At 34.2% G+C, this 22,453-nt stretch overlaps 3 protein-coding genes across 5 annotated transcripts; all 3 read right to left on the bottom strand.

Annotated features, from left to right (window-relative positions):
- Positions 1–5,355, bottom strand: LOC116119042 (transcription initiation factor IIF subunit alpha-like). Its single transcript, XM_031404998.1, has 9 exons — positions 5,014–5,355; positions 4,769–4,921; positions 4,223–4,368; positions 3,593–3,963; positions 2,598–2,713; positions 1,479–1,613; positions 797–1,012; positions 471–683; positions 1–319 (listed from the first exon to the last, which is right to left on the bottom strand). Exons 1-9 carry the CDS (start codon positions 5,188–5,190, stop codon positions 227–229), a joined length of 1,620 nt encoding a protein of 539 aa, XP_031260858.1. The 5' UTR covers positions 5,191–5,355; the 3' UTR covers positions 1–226.
- Positions 5,356–5,391: 36 nt separating this feature from the next.
- On the bottom strand, positions 5,392–15,126 carry LOC116119036 (ankyrin-3-like). Its single transcript, XM_031404992.1, has 5 exons — positions 14,412–15,126; positions 12,239–12,807; positions 11,209–11,651; positions 6,360–6,730; positions 5,392–5,687 (listed from the first exon to the last, which is right to left on the bottom strand). The coding sequence occupies exons 1-5, from the start codon at positions 15,124–15,126 to the stop codon at positions 5,392–5,394; spliced, it is 2,394 nt and encodes a 797-aa protein (XP_031260852.1).
- Positions 15,127–20,033: 4,907 nt separating this feature from the next.
- On the bottom strand, positions 20,034–21,852 carry LOC116119052 (protein TOC75-3, chloroplastic-like). Of its 3 annotated transcripts, none has more exons than XR_004126265.1 (2): positions 20,642–20,704; positions 20,034–20,162 (listed from the first exon to the last, which is right to left on the bottom strand). XR_004126265.1 is itself a non-coding variant. In XM_031405011.1 (2 exons), exons 1-2 carry the CDS (start codon positions 21,587–21,589, stop codon positions 20,121–20,123), a joined length of 372 nt encoding a protein of 123 aa, XP_031260871.1. In that variant the 5' UTR covers positions 21,590–21,852; the 3' UTR covers positions 20,057–20,120. The 3 variants fall into 3 exon arrangements, 1 of the variants encoding a protein (XP_031260871.1); XM_031405011.1 differs by lacking the exon at positions 20,642–20,704 and adding an exon at positions 21,260–21,852 and having other exon boundaries at positions 20,057–20,162; XR_004126266.1 differs by lacking the exon at positions 20,034–20,162 and adding an exon at positions 20,274–20,535.
- Positions 21,853–22,453: the final 601 nt, after the last annotated feature.

Raw genomic sequence — 22,453 nt, 5'->3', positions numbered from 1 at the left:
TAATGGTAAATATAGAAACACTGAACACAAATGTTTATAGAAAAACATACAAGTCCAAGTCTGTTTATAAACTAATGGACTGGAAGAACTAAGATTCTTCTGAATTTCTCAGTTATTCTTGCTCCGAAAGCAAGAAACACCAGACGCTAATGTAGCTTAAGCTCAATTGTCTGATGAAATGAGGTTTGCAATATGGGAATGGTAGTGGTATTATGTCAGGATGTAATCATTTATCTCTCAATACGACGTAGTTGTTAGGCCCATTGGTCTTCTGTATCTTCGAAATTCTCCTCAGGATATCCGCAAAGGCCCTCTTATCCTGCACCGAAGAGATAGGCAGCAATATTTGATTTATCCAACAAGCTAATATGGTGTTATAACAGAAAGCTGAATTCGAAATGCATTTCCAGGTTTTCCAAACATATTTTCAGTCCATATTGTTTTAGAAGTAACAATAAGACACAGCATACCTCAGAGGATTTCAGTCTTGCTTTGAAATTAGCAACAAGATCCTGTGTTGTCACAGGTGCCTTCTGCAGTAAAACAGCCCTGATTTCTTCTTCAGTGACCGGACCAGAAGCAGCAGCTGACCCTGTTTTCGATGATGATGATTGTGTACCTCTTGGAGGCCCAGCACTTCTTGAACCAGATCCATTTTCCTCCTTTACAGAAGTTTTAGCATCCTAATTCCCGAAAAATAAAAAGGAAAGTTAAATCAAGGAGAAGTTCCAATTTAAGCAAAACCCAAAGATATCAAGAAATCCAATGAGCAGGTTCATCAAAGGCAGTGACTTACATTTTCAGTCTTCGCCTTCTTTAGAGGTGTACTATTAGATGTTTTTGCATCATCACCATTAGATTTCCTCTTACCCTTAACAGACTTGGAAGCAGGAGTTCCCTTGGCTCCAGAAGGAGCTGGTTTTGATGGACTGTTATCAGCAGGCTCCTCCTTCTTAGGTGTATCCTTCTGCTTTGGAGCCGGCGCAGAAGAAAAGCCAATGTCATCATCCATCTGATCAAGACAAGCAAAGAGTCCCATCAATAAATGAAAAGTTTAGACAAGCAAAATAAATAAAAAGTTCAGGCATATATGGAATACAAAGCGCAAAATAATTTCAAATTCAAACATAACATTAATTGCTTCTCAGGGCAAAGAGAGTCAAATGCCCATCACCACACTCCTAAATGCAACAATTAAAACTGCACAACAAAGATCAATACAACCATTTATTTAAATGGATTAATTTTATACACCCCTTGTGAGATTATTTAATTTGAAGAGCAACCGAGCTTTTCAGAAACCATCAAAAACTTTTTATTAATGGTTTCCAAAAAGCTTGGGTGTGCTTCAGACTAAATGATCACATATGTAATATATGAAATTAATCCCCATTTAATTAACCATCCACTACATCTGTTTTAATGATGTTCAAAGTTTGTCAATGTGACAACCATAATTACACATCACAAAAGCTTACATCATCGTCATCGTCATCGTCGTCCTCAGCTTCTGATTCATTTAGCCCATTAGTTCGCCCAAGCAGCTTCTTCAACTCTTTTCCAGATTTGCTCAGTCCTCCTCCCTCCTCTTCTTCATCTTCATCCTCTTCATCCTGCCAGAATAAATTTTTTGATGCTTTAGCAGTGTATAAACGGGATGAGGCCATATGAGATAATGTTCTTGAAATTAAATTTGATACAAATTCTAGCACTCGAGCACAAATGGATTAGACAATTGCCACATCCAATTCTTTCTTCCTAATCTGGTCCCTAGACCAAACTCTTTGATGAAATTAAGGCCAACAAGATCTAATTAAAGCTTCTACCAAAATTTTCCATTGTTGAATTGATCTTTAATGAAATTGCCATACTCCAAATAAGCCTCTCTCTTCTCTACTATTGCCTATCCTTCTTTAATTCTGAATACATTCACGATCTGTACATTCGAATAATAGCATTATTACACAGATGAAGTTGTCTATGTGCTGCCCAAAAATTCAAATACTGAATCGTACAAATTTCCAGAGCACAGTTAAATAACAGAACAAAGAATAGAGCTCTCATTGCGTTGATAAATCTGTATAATGGAGAAAATCCAAATGTCGCCCTACTCAACTAAGCGCCTTTTTCATATTTCTAATATATGGAATTAGTCAAACCCTCGTTAAGGGAGTTTCTTCCTTTATTGTAGAAGTAGAAAATTATGGGGATGAGATTTCAGAATCCTATCTTTGCTTTCTTACTATCAGGGCTCCTAAACATTAAAGGATTTGTTTAAACTGAGATGTCCACCAAAGAAATTATGTTACCATATCTAGTATCTATATATACAGTCCTATTCTTTAAAGCCAATTCACTTCTTCCTTTCAGCTATCACCATGGCAAGCAAGATATATATGCCCAACCTCATGAACTTTATATAGTATAGAGTCTTCAGATCCTGAAGTAACCTATTTATTATATTAAATAATCATGATCCTAAAAAACCGGTTATCACCAGTAGACTTAAACTTCTCAAAGTGATGTGAAATGATCAAGGTAAGTGCATCAATCACAACAAAAACTGGCATGTTATGATTACATGCATACCAACAGACCTGCTTAATTTCTGGCGGAGCGGGAACTTCAGGGGCTAAATCTTCCCGCTCCTCAGGATCATTACCAACAGCTTCATCATCATCAGTAAAAATTTCCTCATGTTCCCAATCATCACCTGGATCATAAACATACATTAAGAATCAGGACTATCATCTATTCTACTTGAAAAGCAGTATAACTTGTATTTAGATCAAACGCAACATACCAACATGAAACATGTATGATATATATCACATTTGAATATGGGAAGCCATAAAATTTGTACACAACAGATTTTGCTGAAGGACAAAAGCAGTCTAAGAAACATAACTCATATGTTTAAGTTGATGAAAATAATAAGATTGATTATGGACTTTACAGCTACCTTTTGTACAAATTAGGAGAAATTTCTGACATAAACAGACAATAAGAACATAAAAATATCGAAATCTCTTCGCTTCCCATGCCATGTTAAGGTTAAACAACAAGTACTAGAGGCTACCAGCAAGATATAGTTGTTTCAAAAGTGATGAATTAATGTCCTCAATGATGCAACACATATATAAATGTGCCAGCTAACTAATAGAACATCAATTCACCAAAACCACTTTGACATAAGAATTGTAGCACAACCTTCTTAACATAATTGAAGGTCATCGAATAACTCAAGGTGTTCTTAGAAAAGCAAGGCCTTTGACCAACCACAGTAAGATTAGGATTAACGAATATGTAACCCTTTTCAACAATTTACCTCTATCAATGGTCAAATCCTCCATTAAATCCTAGGGTATAATAGATGTGAACACATAGATCCACTTTAAGAGTGAAAAAAATATCAACAAGATTGCCCATAGATGTTCCAACCTCCCAGTTGTCCAACGTAATAGCGATGTTAAAGACCAATTTTAAGTTTCATTCAATTCATTTTGTGATGTAAAATTAAATAAATTAGACATTACCACACGAAATTGAAATGAATGGAGAAATAATCCTCAAAAATATTCAAAATGCTCACCCTTCTCAACATCATCATCATCCAAATCAAGATCACCTCCTCTTGGACCTTCTTCATCATCATCACCACTTCTTTTATTGAGTCCAAGTCTGTTCTTCCTAGCTGCCTCCTCTTCTTCATCTTCTTCTCCCTTATCTGAGACATTACCTTCATCATCCTCACCACTTTTTTTGCGTCCTCTCCCACCTGTCCCAGCACTCTCCTTGTCATCCAAATTTTTTTCTACTTCACCAAATGCAGCAGCTCCATTATTTGCAGCTTTCATCATCCATCTTTCATATCCATCTGCAGTCTTCCTCCTGTTCTTCATCTTTTCTTCGGCTTCCTCCAAGGTAAGTTGCTTATATTGTGCAACCTTGTTAAAATTAAACCTATATCTCACAGAAATAGAGACAAAAACTTCAAATAAAAAATTTATATATTCAATCAAACAAATATTTCCACATCACGTAACCAAGTACGGTACCACAACGAAATGTAAACTGAAATTTTAATTCACTCATAAAAGGTCATTTAAAAGAGGGGGAAGAGACTTTCAAGATCTGCTCCACTAATTCATAGAATTACCGATTTGCAACTTATGTGTGAAGATAGATAGAAAGCACATAGATTGATATATGTCTTGCATACCAAGAACCAGCAGGAACAGCAATATATTCTTTATTAGCCGGCACTAGCAGGTAGTAAGTTGCTGACTGAGCGCCTTCAAGGTGACCATGGTATTGAAACTGGCCTGTTTCATCCTCCAAGAGCCAAGGCTTATTCTTGTACTTCTCCTACATAATGCATGTACAAACTTATAAGAATAAGTTTTTTAAGAACCAAATGAAATCATGGTCAACATAGATTAGCATTTACATTGTGATTGGCACAGAATAACCATTTCAAGAGGTAAATAGATGTCTAAAACATCTTTTTTTCTCTACTTAATTGTGAGGAATTCCTGGTCCTTTTCTAACTTAATTGTAAGAAATTCTTGTTTCTTTCTCTTTCTGTTTCCCCGTGTTAATAATAACATAAACAACCACTACAGACTAACTTGAGTTCCCTCTACAACAATAGCAAAATGAGAGAAAATTTTCTCAATCTTCTTATAAAAAATTATAGCATTTCAAAATGTTTGTTTCAACTCTTCCAGCTATAATTGTAAAGCAATCATCACAAAATAGGCAATACCCGCAAAGTATCAGTAACTTGGCGCCCTTGTAGTCCTTCTTTCTGAAGCGTCCATTCTGAATTTTTCATGTTCGTAAATTTTGGCAGTCCAGACAAAAATCTTCCGATAAAGTAATGCTTGTCAGCGCTAGCACTCGGCCGAACATTACACTCCTAAATTCAACAAAAAATTATAATTAAAACCTAACCATATAGAAACCAAACTAGGCAATAGAAAGCAAAAATGAAATTCGAAGGAGACGAACTCGAATCAAGCGAGTGACGACGGCGCCACAATCGAAACATTTGCCTTTGTTCTGAGCCATGGTTTTGCCACACGTGAGGCAAAGAGTCATGTGTTTACAGGTGCTTCCATACAATTCCACAGGGGATCCAATTCCACATCCGCTACACGCCGACTTCAATGACAGATCCAACGACATCCCCCTCCTCCTCTCTTCTTCTCCCCCTTCAAAGCAACCGATAATTTTAGGGTTTCAAATCACGGACATGATAATAACTTCTTCTTCTTGATTATTTATGTTTACTTTATATTATCATTGGTTAAATATTTTGGTACCTTCTGAACAAGATTCTGAATTGCGTTTCGAGTTTTACGGTTGATTGTTTGACTAACGGTTACACTAGTCATGGAAGTGAAGAAAATTCCATCCCATTTCGTCGACCAATTCACAGCAATCAGGACATTGGAAAATAATTGCTTCCATTATGTTTGCATGCCCTTGGCCGGCTGCTAGATGAAGAGCTGTCATCTTTCTATCTTTATCAACAATGTATGCTGCAGATTCATCGGATTTCAAAAGCCATTCCGCAGCATGAAAACAACCATAATATGCAGCGTAATGAAGTGGAGTCCACCCATTTTGGTCTTTTTCTTTTGTTAAACTATTCTTTTTCTCAAGTATTTTTCTCGTTGTCCCTAAAATAAAATAAAACAAAAAAAAAACATATATAAAAAATAAAATAAATATATAAGAAAGCACTCTAAATTGGATTGTAAATAATTTCTTGTACTTTTTATGGCACAAGTTTACCTGACATTCCGGTGTACATATAGCCCACCAACTATGTAGTACTTGTATGTCGCATGCACTAATGTAGTATATTTTCATTGACAAGTTATACATGCAATAAATCATTATAAAAACACGAGATGAACCTATACATATTCTTCCTTGGAATTCCTTTCTTTCTCTTTTTAGATCATAACGTAATTCTCATTGCTTTCCTCCCTTTTTCAACTAATTGTTCTTATGTAGGGGCAAAGTGTTCAAACAAAAGGTGATTTCATAAAACCCTCATTTTAGGATCAATCTGAGAATTTTTAAGTTCATATAGATATAGTGCCGTTGTCATATATAAAACTCTAGCAAATAGCCGATTGAATTAAGAACTTATAAGCATAAAACGATGAATTAACTACATAATTCCAGATGTTCATAATGCTTATTTCACTTTAATCTTCTATGAAGTTTTATGCTTTTGGGTAGTATAATGTTTGTAGAACTGCTATCACAAGATATTTTGGCAATCAATTTATAATGGATGAATGGGAGATAATATAAAAGCAGACGGTAAGTAACTTAATTACCTAAATCATGCCTCATGACTGCCGCATGCAAAGCCGTCTTTCCATCAGGGCCTTCTTGGGCGGCTGATTTACAAGTTTCCAATATCTTCGCCGCTATTAATGGACACTTTCTCTCCACAGCAATATACAACGGAGTTTCCCCAGAATCATTACCAAAATACGAGAACTCAGGGTCTTCTTTGGTCAGTATTTCCACCACATTTAAACGAGCATTTCGAACTGCCTCATGCAAGGCTGTGTTCCCCTTGTTATTCCTCATCCTCAACATCTGCTTGGCAGCTGCAGCTCCTACTCTGCTTTCTATGTTCCCAGCGGAGTCGCGTTCGCGCAGTTCAACAGAGCTTTTGCTGTACCGGGGCGCCCCTATTTTGCTGCAAGATTTAATGGAGTATCACCATTGACATTAACTTGTAACAGTAGCGATGGATATATCTCAAGAATTTCTTTCACGAACTGGGTTTTTTTCGGGGTTCGGCTTGGAGATATGATGTGAATATGCAGGATTATGTTCTTGATTGGTGTTAAAATGCGATTAAGATTTTGATTGCTTGCGTTAAAGGGTTCAATATCGCCCTCAGCTGCAGCCTTGTGCAAAACGAGGTTCAATATCATTCACATTTGAAATTGAATCCATTGGAAATAAGTTCAGATATGTTTCGCACATTGGTAATGTATATTATCAATCTAATTCGAATTGATTCTTTTGGATTATGAAGCTTAATTAATTGTACGAAAATATATTTTTTTCATGCATATATGAAATTCTCTATTAATTAACTAGGAACAAGCTGCTCCACAAGAAATCTCAAACTCGATTTCAATGCAAAGAAGTTGCAGCCAACAAGGCAAGAGATTTAAATAAGGGAAAAAAGAAATAATTAAGAATGCTGGTATTGTCTTGTCCAAGTAAGGAATGTTTTCACGGAGAAGCTGACTGTTGAGTTTATTAAATTTGCAAAGATGGACTTTATTAATGGTAACGTAAGTGAACTTAATTACTTCTGCATTATACGAGACTGCATTATAATACATTGTTGAGAAGGTCAGAATCATAGGTTAGAAAGTAAGAAGTGCTGGGTTCTGAAATAGAAGATTCAAGTGTTAGTTAAAATTACTTAACTAAAATGAAGAAAACGATGTTAGTGGTTGAAGAAAAGGAGATAACTTGAAGGAAGCGTTTGGTTCAAGAATGTTGTATTAATGGAAATATATATTACTTTTAAGATTATTGAGAATGTTTAGGAAACTTGTTTGGTTAGGTTGGAATAAATTGGTGTGTATATTATATTGATATATTTGGTTGGGAGGATAAATTGGTGAGTATATTATATAAATTACTAAATTGCCCTCATTTTACATATTAATATAATATTATTTTCATTATTATTTTTTGAATTATTTCTTTTAACCCCCTACATTTGAAATTTTACTAAAACACCCCAACCATATAAAAGTTTAATTTGTAACAAAATCACCCTCACCAACCCTAAGCCATTGCCGGCCACCATCGTCGACTATTGTTGGCAGTTGCTGGAATGACGCACGACTAGCCAGATATGGTCGGCCATGTACCGATCTAGCCATTAATGACCAGATCTGTGGTTCTTGTGTGCCATGGATCTAGCTGTTAATTTTGGCACACGATGTCATGAATCTGGCTGTTAACGGCTAGATCTACAATCATTTGGTTGTTTTCGATCATTGATCTGGTCGTTTCTAGCTAGAATGGAGCATGGCTTGCCAGATCCGACTGGTTATGCACTATTTCGATAATGGCCACCGCCCATCGGTAGCCGATAGTGGTTGCCAATGGCCGACAATGGTTGTATATATATATATATATATATATCAGCCAACGGTGGTGGCTGGTGCGCAGCAGTGATCTTAGGTGGCCTATAATTTTTCTTAAATATAAGGATATTATTGTCTTAAAACTTAATTAATTAGGGGTAAAATTGTAATGACGGGTTAATGTAAATTAATTTTAGAATAAGGGAATTATTGCCAAAAAATTTTAATAGTTAAGGGTAAAATTGAAACAAAATTAAAATTACCTAAGAAAATGGAGTATGGAGGTAATCAAATTACCACCTATATAACCAATAGTAATTACTATTGGTTTTAAAAAATTACTGAAATTTTATATTACTTGACAACTAAACGTGGTAATCTAAGTAATATAAGATGACATTACCTCAATAAGATGACATTATCCTCCCAACCAAACGCCCCCAAAGAGTAAACAGAACTTCAAAATCCATTAAGGTTTGTTAGTTCTTTAAATCAAAGCGACATCGTTTTAATGTACTCTTATTTATTAAAACTAGGCCCACCCAAATCCCATGGAACCAGAATCAAAATCAGAACCAATCGGTTCTTAAGATTTGGAACCAGAATCGGAATCGGCCGATTCCAGTTCCTAAAAACTGGAACAGAAACCTGAAATAAAGTTTTCGATTCCGAGTACCCAAAAAAATTACAATTACCCACTACTATTCACAAAAATGAAAATGAACCCCAAAAGTTTACAAAAATTACAATTCAATCCCTATTCCTACCCTGGTACCCAGGTCTTGATTCCGATATTGGTTATGCTTCCTGCAGTGGTGAAACCGGAACCGAAAAGTACTGGTTTCAATTTTTTAGAACCGGAACCGACCTTATAAGGGTCGATTCTAGGTAAGAACTGGAACCGGAACCCTGAGTACTCGTCGGTTTCAATTCTACCCTATTTTTTTGCCCACCCCTAATTAAAATACAAGGTTGCATCGATTTAAGCTAAGGGAACCACCACTGAGCGTGACCTGATGGTAAAAGAGCAAAAGCGTCCAAAATTGGTTCCTAAGTTTGAGTCCTCCCAAACACTAATAGGGGTGGTCACTGAGGGGATTTACTTGGTCATTTATTTTAAGACCTCGGGAAATTAGTTAAGGTGCATGCAAGCTAGTACAAACACACCCGTGGTCCAAAAAAAAAAAAAAAAAGATTTAAGCTAAAGGTTTTAGCTTCTTCTTTTATTGCTCTTCCTTAACTAGTAGAAAACACAAATCCTACAGTCTAGCTTTTGTTATTTTGTGTTTGTTTGTAAATGATAGAATGGCTAATGTTTTGAAAAGTAGCCAGGGTTAAGTTGTAATATGTAAAACTTAGTTTGGGTTAAAATGTTAGAAATAAAAGTTCTTGCAAAACGGGGGGTTTTGTATCAACGGCTATATAAAAAACGTCGCGCACTGTTCCAAAATACTGTTAATGGATTGTCACATATAAGCATACTGTAAATAAATTTGAGATTGATGAAAAATTGAGAGTTCATTTCTCTATATGAAATTATTAACTGTTTAGTCATTTACATGGTATCTATATAAAATACGGTTACTATGTTGCTATGACCAATTGAGGGAAATAGCTAGGAGAGATGAAATTATTCATTTTTTGACTGTTTTAAAAGCTTGTTAAGTCAAAAAGTAGTTAAATTCTTTTTATTTTATTATTATTTTTGAGATATTTCTAAGATATTAAAAGGAACTTTAAATTAACCTACAAGTCATCTTACATTAGAATGCTTCTTTATGTAGGAAAAGAAGGCACAATCTCAATTTCAAACAATCAAACTCAAAGAATTAATCTTTTTCATTTTTTTGTGCAATTAAAAAGAAAATCTTTCCAAGTGAAAGGAAAAACCACGGTAAATCATCCACACAAAACTTCCACCATGAAATAATGAGTTACAACAAGAGTTCCCCTCCATTATAAGTTGTAACACAATATTGTCGTCTTAAAAGATGGATACAACTCAATGTGACAAAAAGTAAGTTTTGTCTCCTAAGCATTAATTAATTATCTGCAATTTGAATATGTTGTATTACACATAATTTCCTTATATATGCAGCCAGCCAATGGAAAGTAATTATCTGCCCAAATTGAACACACTAACTGAAGGGTACTTTAAAAGTAAAACCATTATATGCCTTTGCGACAGCAGTACACTCGTATATTAGAATGGGGAGTGAGGGGCGACTAGATAATGAGTGCAGGTGGCAATCGGCAGGCACACCCCTCTGTTGATGCTTGATGCTTGAAAGATATTAGCCACGGGAATTGTGAACAATAATAAAAGCATAATAGTTATCACTATTCAACTGTTAACTATTGTTGAGTTAATTTAATAAATTTAAAAAGTAATATGACCGAAAAATAAATTTAACTGATATCGATAATAGAGGAGAAGCCAATTAACCATTCTTTTAAACTATCAGTAATCTTAGTATGTACACAGCAATACAATTCCAAAAGATTTCCCCTTATTCTCACAATTGCAAATTAAACTTTTATTTATTTATTCTTACAACTCATATCAAATATTTATATCATTCATTTGACTATTAATAGTCATTGTTCTTTAATCAATAATTTACTTTTTTGAATGTTGCATAATCTATTTATGTTTTAAATTTGATATCTCTTTAGAGAAAGGACATCCAACTCTAATGATTCATCATATTTGTTTGTCAAAATTTTGATTAATTTAAATATATATTTGTATAACAAATGCAATTTAAGAAATTAGGTTTAAGATGTCGCTATGACTGGATGCATATAATTTTTCAGTTAAAACATTCTCTCAAATTGTTACGATTTGCTTACAAAAGGTGTTACTCAAGAAGTTTGTTATGTCACTGAAAAAAAAAAAAAAAAAAAAAAAATAGCCTGGGTAAAGAAATATTACTGGCTACGCCTCTTTCCTTCATACTTCTTTAAAATTCTACGCCTCCACGATTCCCTCAAATATATTAAGGTAAAAATCCCGAGGAAGAAGCTCAAGCCGATTAAACAAGTGGCAATGGCAAACCCCAAAGAAGGTGATAATACTGCATATGTGCCTGTAGAAAAAGCAACCACCATGGCCACTATAGCTAACGAGATGAGCAAACGAGTATATGCACGATAAAACCATAATACCGGCAAGTTCCATGCTGTAGTGAAGTGGACAAAGCCAGCGACGAGGGAGAGGACGAAGGCTGTAGCATCGGTTATAACAAAAGCTTGAAAAGCTGCTTTTCTACTTAGGAATGCCGTGCCCTGATCAGGGCCTTTTTCACTTCGGTAGCCACCGGGCATCGTTAAAGCTGCTGTGAAAGTTACTGTTGCTATGAGTGTAGCAACCACCATTTCAGAATCTATTGTTTTCTCAAATCTAGGGAGCCTATCAAATATCCAGAATGGATTTTTATTAATAACACCTCGCGGATATGGTCCAGTACCATCAGAACTTGACAATTCTTGGATCTCTTCCTGCAATACAAGAAATATTGTAGAAAAGTAAATCAAAATAAAATATTGTAGACAAATTTGATGTAAAAGTAGTAATGAAATATTAATGATAAGAAAAATGATACAGTCACCAAACAAGGGATACCGAATTCATGCATCAATAAACGTGACACTATCATGATCGTTGATTAATTATAAATTTTATTTTTTAAAAAAGCGGATGGTGACACATCTATTCGGTGTATGAATTCAGTATACTTTTTCGATACAAACCACAATATTTCACTTTTCCACTCAATTAAAATTATCCTACAACTTCAATCAATAGAAAAAAGATCCGAAAACGGTTCAGAATTTATAATCTCTTTTAAGTAAAAAATTAATTAAGTTAAACATCACACAAAAGCATTCATGACTGTGTGATTTATTAACATCGGCAAAGCCAATAAAATTGATTTTAGGAGGCAAAAATTGTATAAATTAATTATATGGTGATATTTTTACAATTATACCATGTACATTATAAAATAATGTAAAACAAATTAATCAACTTTTTTGGAAGCATAGCTTTGCTAAATAAACACAAAGTGTAGAGTGGAATTCAGTACCTGCAGCTGAGGAGAGCCGTCAAATATTATGTAATGGATAGTGTCATTTTGCTTGTTAACGGCATAATGATATCTTGTGTCTTCAAGTTTTTTTTTTATGCGATGGTATTCCCGTGGACGGCAAGCAGCAAGCACATGGAGAGGAGTGTTTCCTCTTGCATCCTTCTTAGTAACAAGATGTTGTAAAATTGGATTTTCTAGCAAAGTATTCAATTGTTGAACAGGTAACATAGTCATGGCAAAGTGAAGAACATTCCATCCACGGTCGTCAACCATTTGACAACAATCTGGACACTGGGAAATAATTTCTTCTGTTATCTGCATATGCCCATAAAATTGTTTTGGCCAGTACCAGATATGAAGTGGAAATGCATTGCTGACTGCCACATGAAGAGGTGTCATCTTTCTATCTTTATCAGCAACGTATGCAGCAGATATATCAGAGTCTAAAAGTAGTTTTGTAATATCAGGACAACCATCATATGCAGCGAAATGAAGTGGAGTCCACCCGTTTTCATTTCTGTTTTTGGTCAAACTCTTTTTGTTCTTTAGCAATTCTTTTATACTATCTGAAACAAATTAAACAATAAAAAATTGAATTAATATAGTATATCAAACATTACTTAAGGCCTCATTACAGCGAACCCCCAAGGAGAAATTACAACACACCCATTTCTATTAAAATTTAAAAAAAAAATTCATAACTAAAAACTTAATAAAATAGGCATTTAATAACAATTGATAAATGAAACACAAAAATCTTGCACAATTTTTTACAAAATCTAGCCTCATAATAGTTGCTTGAAGTCGGAAATGGTATCTTGGTAGGCGCTTGAGGCCAAGAATGACCTCGTGGCAGTCGTTGGAGGCCGAGAACGGCCTTGAGCAATTGCGGTGGAGGCCATTTCCGGCCTTGGGCATCCGTGGGGAGGCTATTTCAGCCTGGTCATAGCCCACTAAGGCCAAGAAAGGCCTCACAACAAATATTTCTGGCCTTGTACTGTTGCGAGGAGGTCGTTTTAGGGAGGTCTTGTTCGACCTCGACCTCCTGGCAGTCGATCTGGCCAGATTCGACCTCATCGTAGTTACGGGGGGCCTGGTCCTCTAATAGAAATGGTGGGGAAGAAGAAGGTGGAAGTACGGAGGAAGGAGAAAGGAAAAAAAATTAAAAAAGGAAGAGGGTGAAAAAGGGAAAAGGAAAAAGAAGGGGTGGAAAAAATAAAATAAATAAATTTAGTGTTTTCAAATGAAAGTGAAAAGGTCTATAATACACTTCTTAAAATGGTTGAAATATCAAAATAACCTTTTCAACTTTTAGGGTGCGTTTGGTTCATTATTTTGAATAGGATTTTGGGAATAATATTGGGTAGTTGGATATGGGAGTATTACGAGGCAAAATTTAAAAATTTATAAAAGAGCTCCTAAGTTTGCTAATATAATTAAACACCCTAATGTATAAAATGACAAAACCACCCCCACCACCCGCAATGCCAAATTCCGGCCACCACCGCCGGAATCTGGTCGAAAAATTTTGTTACGACATAGATCGGTCAGATCTGTGTTGTAACGTGGTAGATCTGACCGGAAAAGGCCAGATCTACAGTAAAATGCTGTCGTCGATGGCCGAAAAAGGCCAGATCTACAGTAAAATGCTGCCGTCGATGGCCGGAAAAGGCCAAAGAAAACGACGACCATTTCTTTGGTCATCACTGACAACCAGATCGGTGAACTACCGGCCAGTTATGGTTGTGATGTAGGCCGTTGTACAGATTCCGACTATCACTGACAGTAGTTGCCGGAATCTGGCAAGTATGGGTCGATAGGGTTGTTTTTGTTAACTTTTAAACTTTTTTTTGGAGGTATTTAGTGAAATTAATAAACTTAAGGGGTCTAAAAGGAATTAAAAAATATAGTAATATTTCTAGAATAATATGCCACACAATATTTTGAGAATAGGATTGAGAATATGGATATAAATATTGAACCAAAACGCACCTTTCTACAGCAAAATTAAAACAAAAAAAAAAAAAAAGGGATTTACACTTCACCAAAACCGTCGGGATTTACGTAATAACGCCCACTACTTTCATAAATCTGGAAACGAATAATATTATAAAGTTATTTTTTTACTCATTTGTACTCTCAAATAAATAAGATATAGATAAGGGATCACCTTTATGGTTGTTCATGACAGCCACATGCAAAGCAGTCATTCCATGGGGGCCTTCGTGGGCGGCTGACTTGCATCTTTCTAATATTTCACGCAATGATAAGAGACATCCTCTCTCGGCAGCAATGAAAAGTGGAGTTTCCCCCAAATTATTAGCAAAATGTGAAAACTCAGGGTCTTCTTTGGTTAATATTTCCACTACATCGACGTGATCACTCACCACTGCCTCGTGCAAGGCTGAGTTTCCCTCGTTATTGCTTTTCCTGATCATCAGCTGCTTGTATTTTAACCCACTTTCTGTATCTTGATGTTGAGTTTTTGCGCACTCAATAAGAACTTTCACTATAGAAGAGTTTCCATGTCTTGCCGCAACATGTAGGGGTGTATCCCCATTGGCATTAACCTGTAGTAGAAGTGATGGACATTTTTCAAGCATTTTGCGCACGAACTCTCTTGATTTTCGGGTTTGGGGTGTATCCCCATTGGCATTAACTTGTAGTAGAAGCGATGGACATTTTTCAAGCATTTGTCTCACGAACGATATTGATTTTTGGGTTTCGGATGACAGGTGAACATGCAAGATTGTATTCTTAATCGGTGTTAATATGAGATCAAGCTGTTGATTGTCATCCGTGAAGGGTTGGATCTCACCCTTGATTGCGGCCTTGTATAAATCACGATTGAACCCACATTCGCTGCCAAATGAAACGGAATCCATTGGCGAAATGAAGTGTGTTTGATGAAGCAAATGAAAACTGCATGGAGACAATTACAAGAGTCTGGTCCAATACTTTAGGCTTTAGTGTCATTAAAGCCAAATTAAAGTAGTGGTTAGGAAGAAAAGGGAGGGAACTAAGCATAAATTTTATTTAAAGTAGAAAGTGATATATATATCTTCTTCTTTAAATGACTTGGAAATTATAGCAGATTTTATACTTTTCTTCAGTTTGGTTCGTAAGGACAAACAAAGGGAACTAAGCATAAACTTTATTTAAAGTAGAATATATATATAACAAAAAATCAACCATAGCCTTTATTCCAAGAAATTTATTCTAAAATAACTATATCACTTTATCAGCTTTTTTTTTAACCCTCTAACTTTAAATTTTTGATAAAATTTCTAAAGTAATATTAAAATGATAATTAGTTAATTTTATGTTTGATAGAATACATGTTTAATTGATCATCATAAGATCTTGATAAAATTATACACGTAACGACACTACAATAGTTGACAGTAATAGACATGATTTTGTATGTTTTCTCAAGTTTAATGTTTAATTTATTTTCTTTGTTAATTTATAGTTTTTAATTGTTTTCTCATCATATATATATATATATATATATATATATAGTATATTTTATATATTATAATACATCTTTGGTAGTTTGCGCTAGGCCTGCAATCGAACCGAACATGAACGAACGGGCCCGTTCGAAAATCGTTCGATAAGCATGTTCGATTGTTCGTGTTCGTGTTCGTGTTCGAACGAACACAGGATGTGTGTTCGTGTTCGTTCGATTAACAAAAAGTTCGTTGTGTTCGTTCGCAACTGTTCGTGTTCGTTCGACTAACTCGTTCGACTAACTCGTTCGACTAACTTGTTCTGTTCGACTAACTCGTTCGATAATTCGTTCGATAATTTGTAAATACCTGTTCGACTAAATCGTTCGAAATTTGTAAATACTAAATATTTTAAATGTTTACATAATATTTGTATCAATACCCATAAATTTATAGTGGAAGAAAGTTATTGAATATATGATCACACTATGTGTGATAATTTGTTATTATATATATATTTTGTATCAACACCCATAAATTTATAGTGAAATGATGGCCTATTATAATATATGATTAATACATATGTGTGATTAATTTGTTATATATAATGTGTAATTGTGTATATACAAAATTATTATCATACATATATTAATCATAGGAAATTGTTATGTAATTACCAAAATTATAGTTATCATATATTTATTATCAACATAAATTATCCTAAATATTTTAAATGTTTACATATAATTTTGTATCAACACCCATAAAATTATAGTGGAATGAAAGTCTATTGTAATATATGATCAATACATACGTGTGATTTATTTGTTATACATACATACAATATATATATTGTATCAACACCCATAAATTCATTGAAATGATGGCCTATTATATATATGATCAATACATATGTGTGATTAATTTGTTATAAAATGTGTAATTGTGTATATACAAAATTATTATCATACATATATTAATCATAGGTTAAATATGTTATGAAATTACCAAAATTATAGGTTATCATATATTTATTATCTATACATAAATTACATAAATATTTTAAATGTTTACATATATTTTGTATCAACACCCATAATTTAGAGTAAAATGAAAATCTATTGTAATATATGATCAATACATAGTGTGATTAATTATATAATATAATATATTATTATTTAATCATACTGTCTACATATTTATTTTGTACCAACACCTATAAATTTATAGTGATATGAGAGTTTATTGTAATATGTGATCATACAAATGTGTGATTAATTTGGTTTAATTAAACTATTATATATTAAATGTTTGTTATGATACATCACTTGATTATACAATATGTTATGTTTATCAATTTACCATACTATATTATTATTTTTTAATTGAAATGTATCTTATAATATTATTATTGATTACATTTAGAAAAATATGAAGCTATTATGTTATGGATTACTATATATTTACACTTGATTATACAATTTATTATGTTATTAAATGTCATGCTATGTATCATAGAATTTATTATTTTTAATTAAAATGCTATATACTTATATATTAATTATTGATGACATTTGGAAAAAAAAAAATTTACATATTATATATATAGAAAAACAAAAGTATCTAATATTTTATATTGATTACCATAAAAAAAATTCATCCAAACTCAATCAAACATAATATAAAATGGAATTTTTTTTTAATTATAATAATGCATAACATGTTTTTCGAACATAAACGAACGAACAATCGAACGATTGTTCGCGAACGGATGAATTAGTCGAACGTATAGTGTTCGCGAACATAATCGAACGAACAACCCCTGTTCGAACTCGATCGAACATATTATCGAACAATTATCGAACTGTTCGCGAACAAATGTTCGCGAACATTATCGAACAGTAATCGAACGAACAACGAACGTTCGCGAACTGTTCGGTTCGTTTGCAGCCCTAGTTTGCGCCTTTGCGGTCACTGGCTTTTCTCTATTAATAATTTTTACTGGCTCAAATGGGTCAGATATGAGTGAAATTAACTGCCTCACAGTAAGGCTACACAAACAGAATGTAATACAATTAATGAAAATCCATTGCAAAGTTTAGAATTCTCTTTATTCTGATTTTTTCTGTTATTCTCAAAAAACTTCATTGCAAATTGTGGCAATTGTGGCAATTGTCGGCTGTTGGAATGCCCCTAAGTAGGGAAAAAATAGTCTTAATTTGAGCGCTACCATGACCCTATATTGGACTAAGTATTTACCAGCTTAAGTTTTTAGTAAAATGGAACCTTAAGATGATATCATGGCAGAATGTGTTGAATTTGAATTTCCACATTTCAACAAGATAAAAAAAAAAAAATCCCAAAGTTTCATATAAGTAAATTTATTGGACTAAATATTAATGTTGAGCCCCTAGTTACCACATGAACCCTCTTTTGAGGATTGGAGTTTGTCTATCCTGAAGATCTAAAATTTCAAGCACTTTTCTAACACACAATCTGAATGTTTGCTCTTTGACCAAGTAGGGTTAGTTATACCTAGGGGTCAATCTAAACATGTTCTTGATTTATTGCACATAAGAAGTAAAGCAAAATGGAATTAGTTCCATATGGTAAATAAGAAAGTCTTAGTTTTAATAGAAAGATCAAACATCGTTATATACGATTTATTGTACTAAAGGCAGCAAACTAGCTGTTATTTACTATCAAGTATTTCATTGAATAAAACTCTCTCGTTTAAATCCAGGGAAATTAAGCTTCAATCTTCATCCTCCACAACACTTTATTCACTAGTAAGACGTAGAACAAGATGAAGAAACTCAAGCCAACTAAACAAGTGACAATGGCAAGCCCAAAGAAGGTGATAATACTGCATACGCACTACAAGAAAAAAGGCTTGACGGGCATTCCCAGTCAAGAAGGGGGTACAATGATAATTTTTGAACTATCATAGTTTCATTGTAGCCCCTGACAAAAAAGGGTTATGACAGTTTTTGAACTGTCAAAAATCTCGTGACAGATGAATAGCTATCAAAGATTTAGCTGAATTTTAACTAAATCATTGACAGTCTTCAAACTGTCAAGAGTTTTTAACAAACAAACAAAAAAAAAAAAAAAAAAAAAAAAAAAAAAATTGAATAATAATAATAATAATTTTTTATTAATAATAATTGCATCATATACAATCACAACATATCTTAGAATATTATATAAATTGATTGAGAAGTTAACCTTAATACAACGCTAAAACAAAACAATACAAATTCAAATAAAAAACAAAAATAAAAACCACATACATGCATTCCTAAAGGATTTTTAGTGTTAATCTCATCACTGTAATCTTGCAAAAAGTACTCAGCAATACGAGGCATGTGGACTAAACATTGAAGGGCACTATTCATAAAGCAAGTATTTCCCAGATTCTGTAATCCAGCCAAACCTCCCCCCTCTCCTTTTTTAACAGTGTTATAAGAGTCGTATCCTTGATCCATATTTGTTAACGCTGAGCCCAAAGAACTACCCTGATACTGATTAATTCTATAACCTGTTGAGTAACCATTTGACATGGTAGGCCGCCCAGCAATTGTTAGGGATGACCTTGATGGTTCTAGGGGTACCAAAGCCAGTTCATTTTCGGTGGAATCCATGTCAAAGCAAGAAGAATAACCTCCATCAACTTGAACCTCCAGAAGAATCTGCAAAGAAAAGGATACATCAACCATATAGTTTATAAAAAAGAGATTTCAAATATGTATCGATATTTAGATAAGTTTAACAGCAAAGACCATGATAAAGAAGTTGCTACAACAACAATTTCTTAGTATATCCTGACAATTTCAAATAAAATCCAAAATCTTAAACAAAGTGCAATAGATTTTAAAAGTTAAAAGAACAATCAAGAGAGTGTTTATACAAAATTGTATGCAGACAAATAGACAACTCTTAAAAAAATAATGTCGGTACAAGCTAATTTCCAAATACCACTCACGTACCATTACGAATATCCAAAGAAAGAAAACAACTATGATCAAGTTTTATCATTGTTCAAAATGAAAACTAAATGACAACAAAATACAGACATTGAAACATTACACCACAAGACCACATCTATGTATGTCTACTTATTATCCATTATCCAGAAGAGATAGTCACCCCAATCATAAATAAAAAGCAAGTTCAGTAAATTAAAAATAATTCACATTTAGAATGAAAATCAAAACCAGACATACATGGCCATAGATCCACAAGAAGACAAAAATAAATAAATAAATAAAAAATGGAATTTTTTATACAATCCCTTTTCCTATCTGCAAGATAATTTTCCATCCAAATAATATAAACATAAGCAGGATACTCACATGTTGGGCCTAGAATCAATCAAATTGAGAAAAAGTGGGTAAACCTCTACTCTCTTCTCACTGGTAATGCCCTCATAAATCATCTTTCTTGGCAATGCTGGGCCTCCTTTGTACCTAAAATTTAGAGATTAACCAGTTAAAAAGACATAAGCTTTGTTATTAATGAAGAATTCATACTAATGCCTACAATATCACAGAAAACGAACATTCTGACTCTACAAATTTGGACAAGCAATTCCATTCCAAAAACTACTAAACCAGCTTTACACATACATCAGCATAAAAGTTGAATATGAAATAAAGAGCTCTTTGTAAAGAGTAAAAAATTATCTTGGCAAAGGAGGTTGGAGTTGAATTGTTATTTTGATCCCCATTTTTCTTAAAAAAAAATAAACCACCTCAGTCAGACATTGGGATAAGCAACTATCACTAACAAACCCTTCTATGTCACAGTATAAAAATGCTTTTCATTCCATGTCAATGCTGCCTACACTCAATGGATTCGTATTCTTTAAGAATCAAGAGATTCTTCAACAACTTAAACTAAGTATTTTATTCTTGATGACCAGATAGTCTAGGGCAATTTTTCTCACCTTTTGTAGGGTTAAAATATGGTACTTAGAATACAAGTACAGTTACACTTGATATTCCAATATGATAACATAAACTCATGCTGCACCACAAGTTATAGCCCCCCAAAAGTTTGAAGCCAAGCACAGACATTTATATTTTAGTGTATATGTATATATACTAATAAACCAAACATTCCCATCATCAATCAACTCTGAATACATACATACAGAACATTAACAATCCAATGGCATTTTTAGAGGAATATAGTCAACTTTCAGTTACTTCATTCCACTAAGAAAACTCTAATATCAACCATATCCATAACAAGCAATCATCACCCATCAATTACGTTCAAACAGAACACATAACTAATCCAGAAATCAATTAAACCCAATTTAATCTCACCTGTTTGGGCAACTCTCTCTTGACAACAGGCAATTGAGTGTTCCCTTCAACCACATTCCCAAGCTTATCCTGAAACTGCACCACCAACTGAGTTATATCCCCTTCTACAACCTCACAAACCACTTCCCTCGATTCAAGTACCCGAAATTCACCAATTGTGCACAAGCATACCCTTCATCATGGTACCACTTCTACACCCTGTGCCTTATCTTCTGCAACAACCTCGCACTCACCTTTCCATGGTCCTTTAACATCTGTAAAATCTCTCTATGCACCGAAAGGGGCAACAAACACGGCCTGGCCTTATCAATCCTCCTCCTATAGTCCTTCTCCTGACTCTTATAATACTCCATTTGCTCCTTATCAGTCATATCAGGATCCATTTCAATAGGTTTCGATTGGGCCATCAAACCCACGTTTATGCACCTAATTCTATCAGCTGACTGCCACGTACTCTCCAAAAATGATATTGTTAAGGCTAGTGTACCATCAGGTTTCGTTTTACTCTCCATATCAACCTTCTCGAACATCCCATAAGTGGCTAAGGATTCGAGCTCTTTCATCCAAGGAAGAAAACAACATTCTGTACGTGATGGTTTGCGGCGGCGGAGGTGGCGAAGTGACGACTTTACTGTTTACTGCTGCTACCGGGAACTGAAGAAAGAAGTGATGGAAGAGATTTGGGCGATTTAATGGAGGAGATTTAGGGTTAACGGGATCTGATTAATTTAGTGGAGGACATTTGGGTGGGAGAGATTTGGGCTTTTGGCGGAAGTTTTTTTCTTGCCCTAGGTTTGACTTGGTCAAAATATGGGGGGTAATGGGTTTTGACGATGAACGGCGCCTTTGGTTAATGGATGAATGTTATATTAATATGTTTGGTTTTAAGAGAAATAAATTGGATTATTATTATATTATTTTTTAATATTGATTATTATTTGGATTCTTATAACTCCTATATTTAAAGACTTAGCAAAAATAACTTCATAATAAAAGTTTAAAAAATCAACAAAACATCCTCACCAACCCAATTACTGTCGACTGTTAGCAATCTAACAGTGCACGAAAGACAGGAAAATGGCCTTCGTGCACCGTCTGGCTATTTCTGACCAAAGATCTGGTCGAAAATGGTCAGACGTAACAGATCTGGCCATTGACAGCCAGATCGATGGCCGTTAAAGGCCATAAACGTGGTCGTTGACGGCCAGATCTAGCACGATCTGGCCATTCTATGCGCTATCCCAGTGGCGGCGACGGTTGGCAGTGGTTGCCAGCAGCTACTAGGTGGGGGTGGTGGCTTGGATGGGCTGTAATTTGTTTTGAATTCAATGGTAATTTTGTACAAAAAATTAATAAATTGGGGTAAAATAGTAAAAGTCATATTCATATAAATAAATTTAAAAATAAGGGCATTATTGTCCTAAAAT

Source organism: Pistacia vera, unplaced genomic scaffold (genome assembly GCF_008641045.1).
Source record: "Pistacia vera cultivar Batoury unplaced genomic scaffold, PisVer_v2 Contig87, whole genome shotgun sequence".
Classification (NCBI taxonomy): Eukaryota; Viridiplantae; Streptophyta; class Magnoliopsida; order Sapindales; family Anacardiaceae; genus Pistacia; species Pistacia vera.
This window is presented reverse-complemented; position numbering and strand designations above follow the sequence as displayed.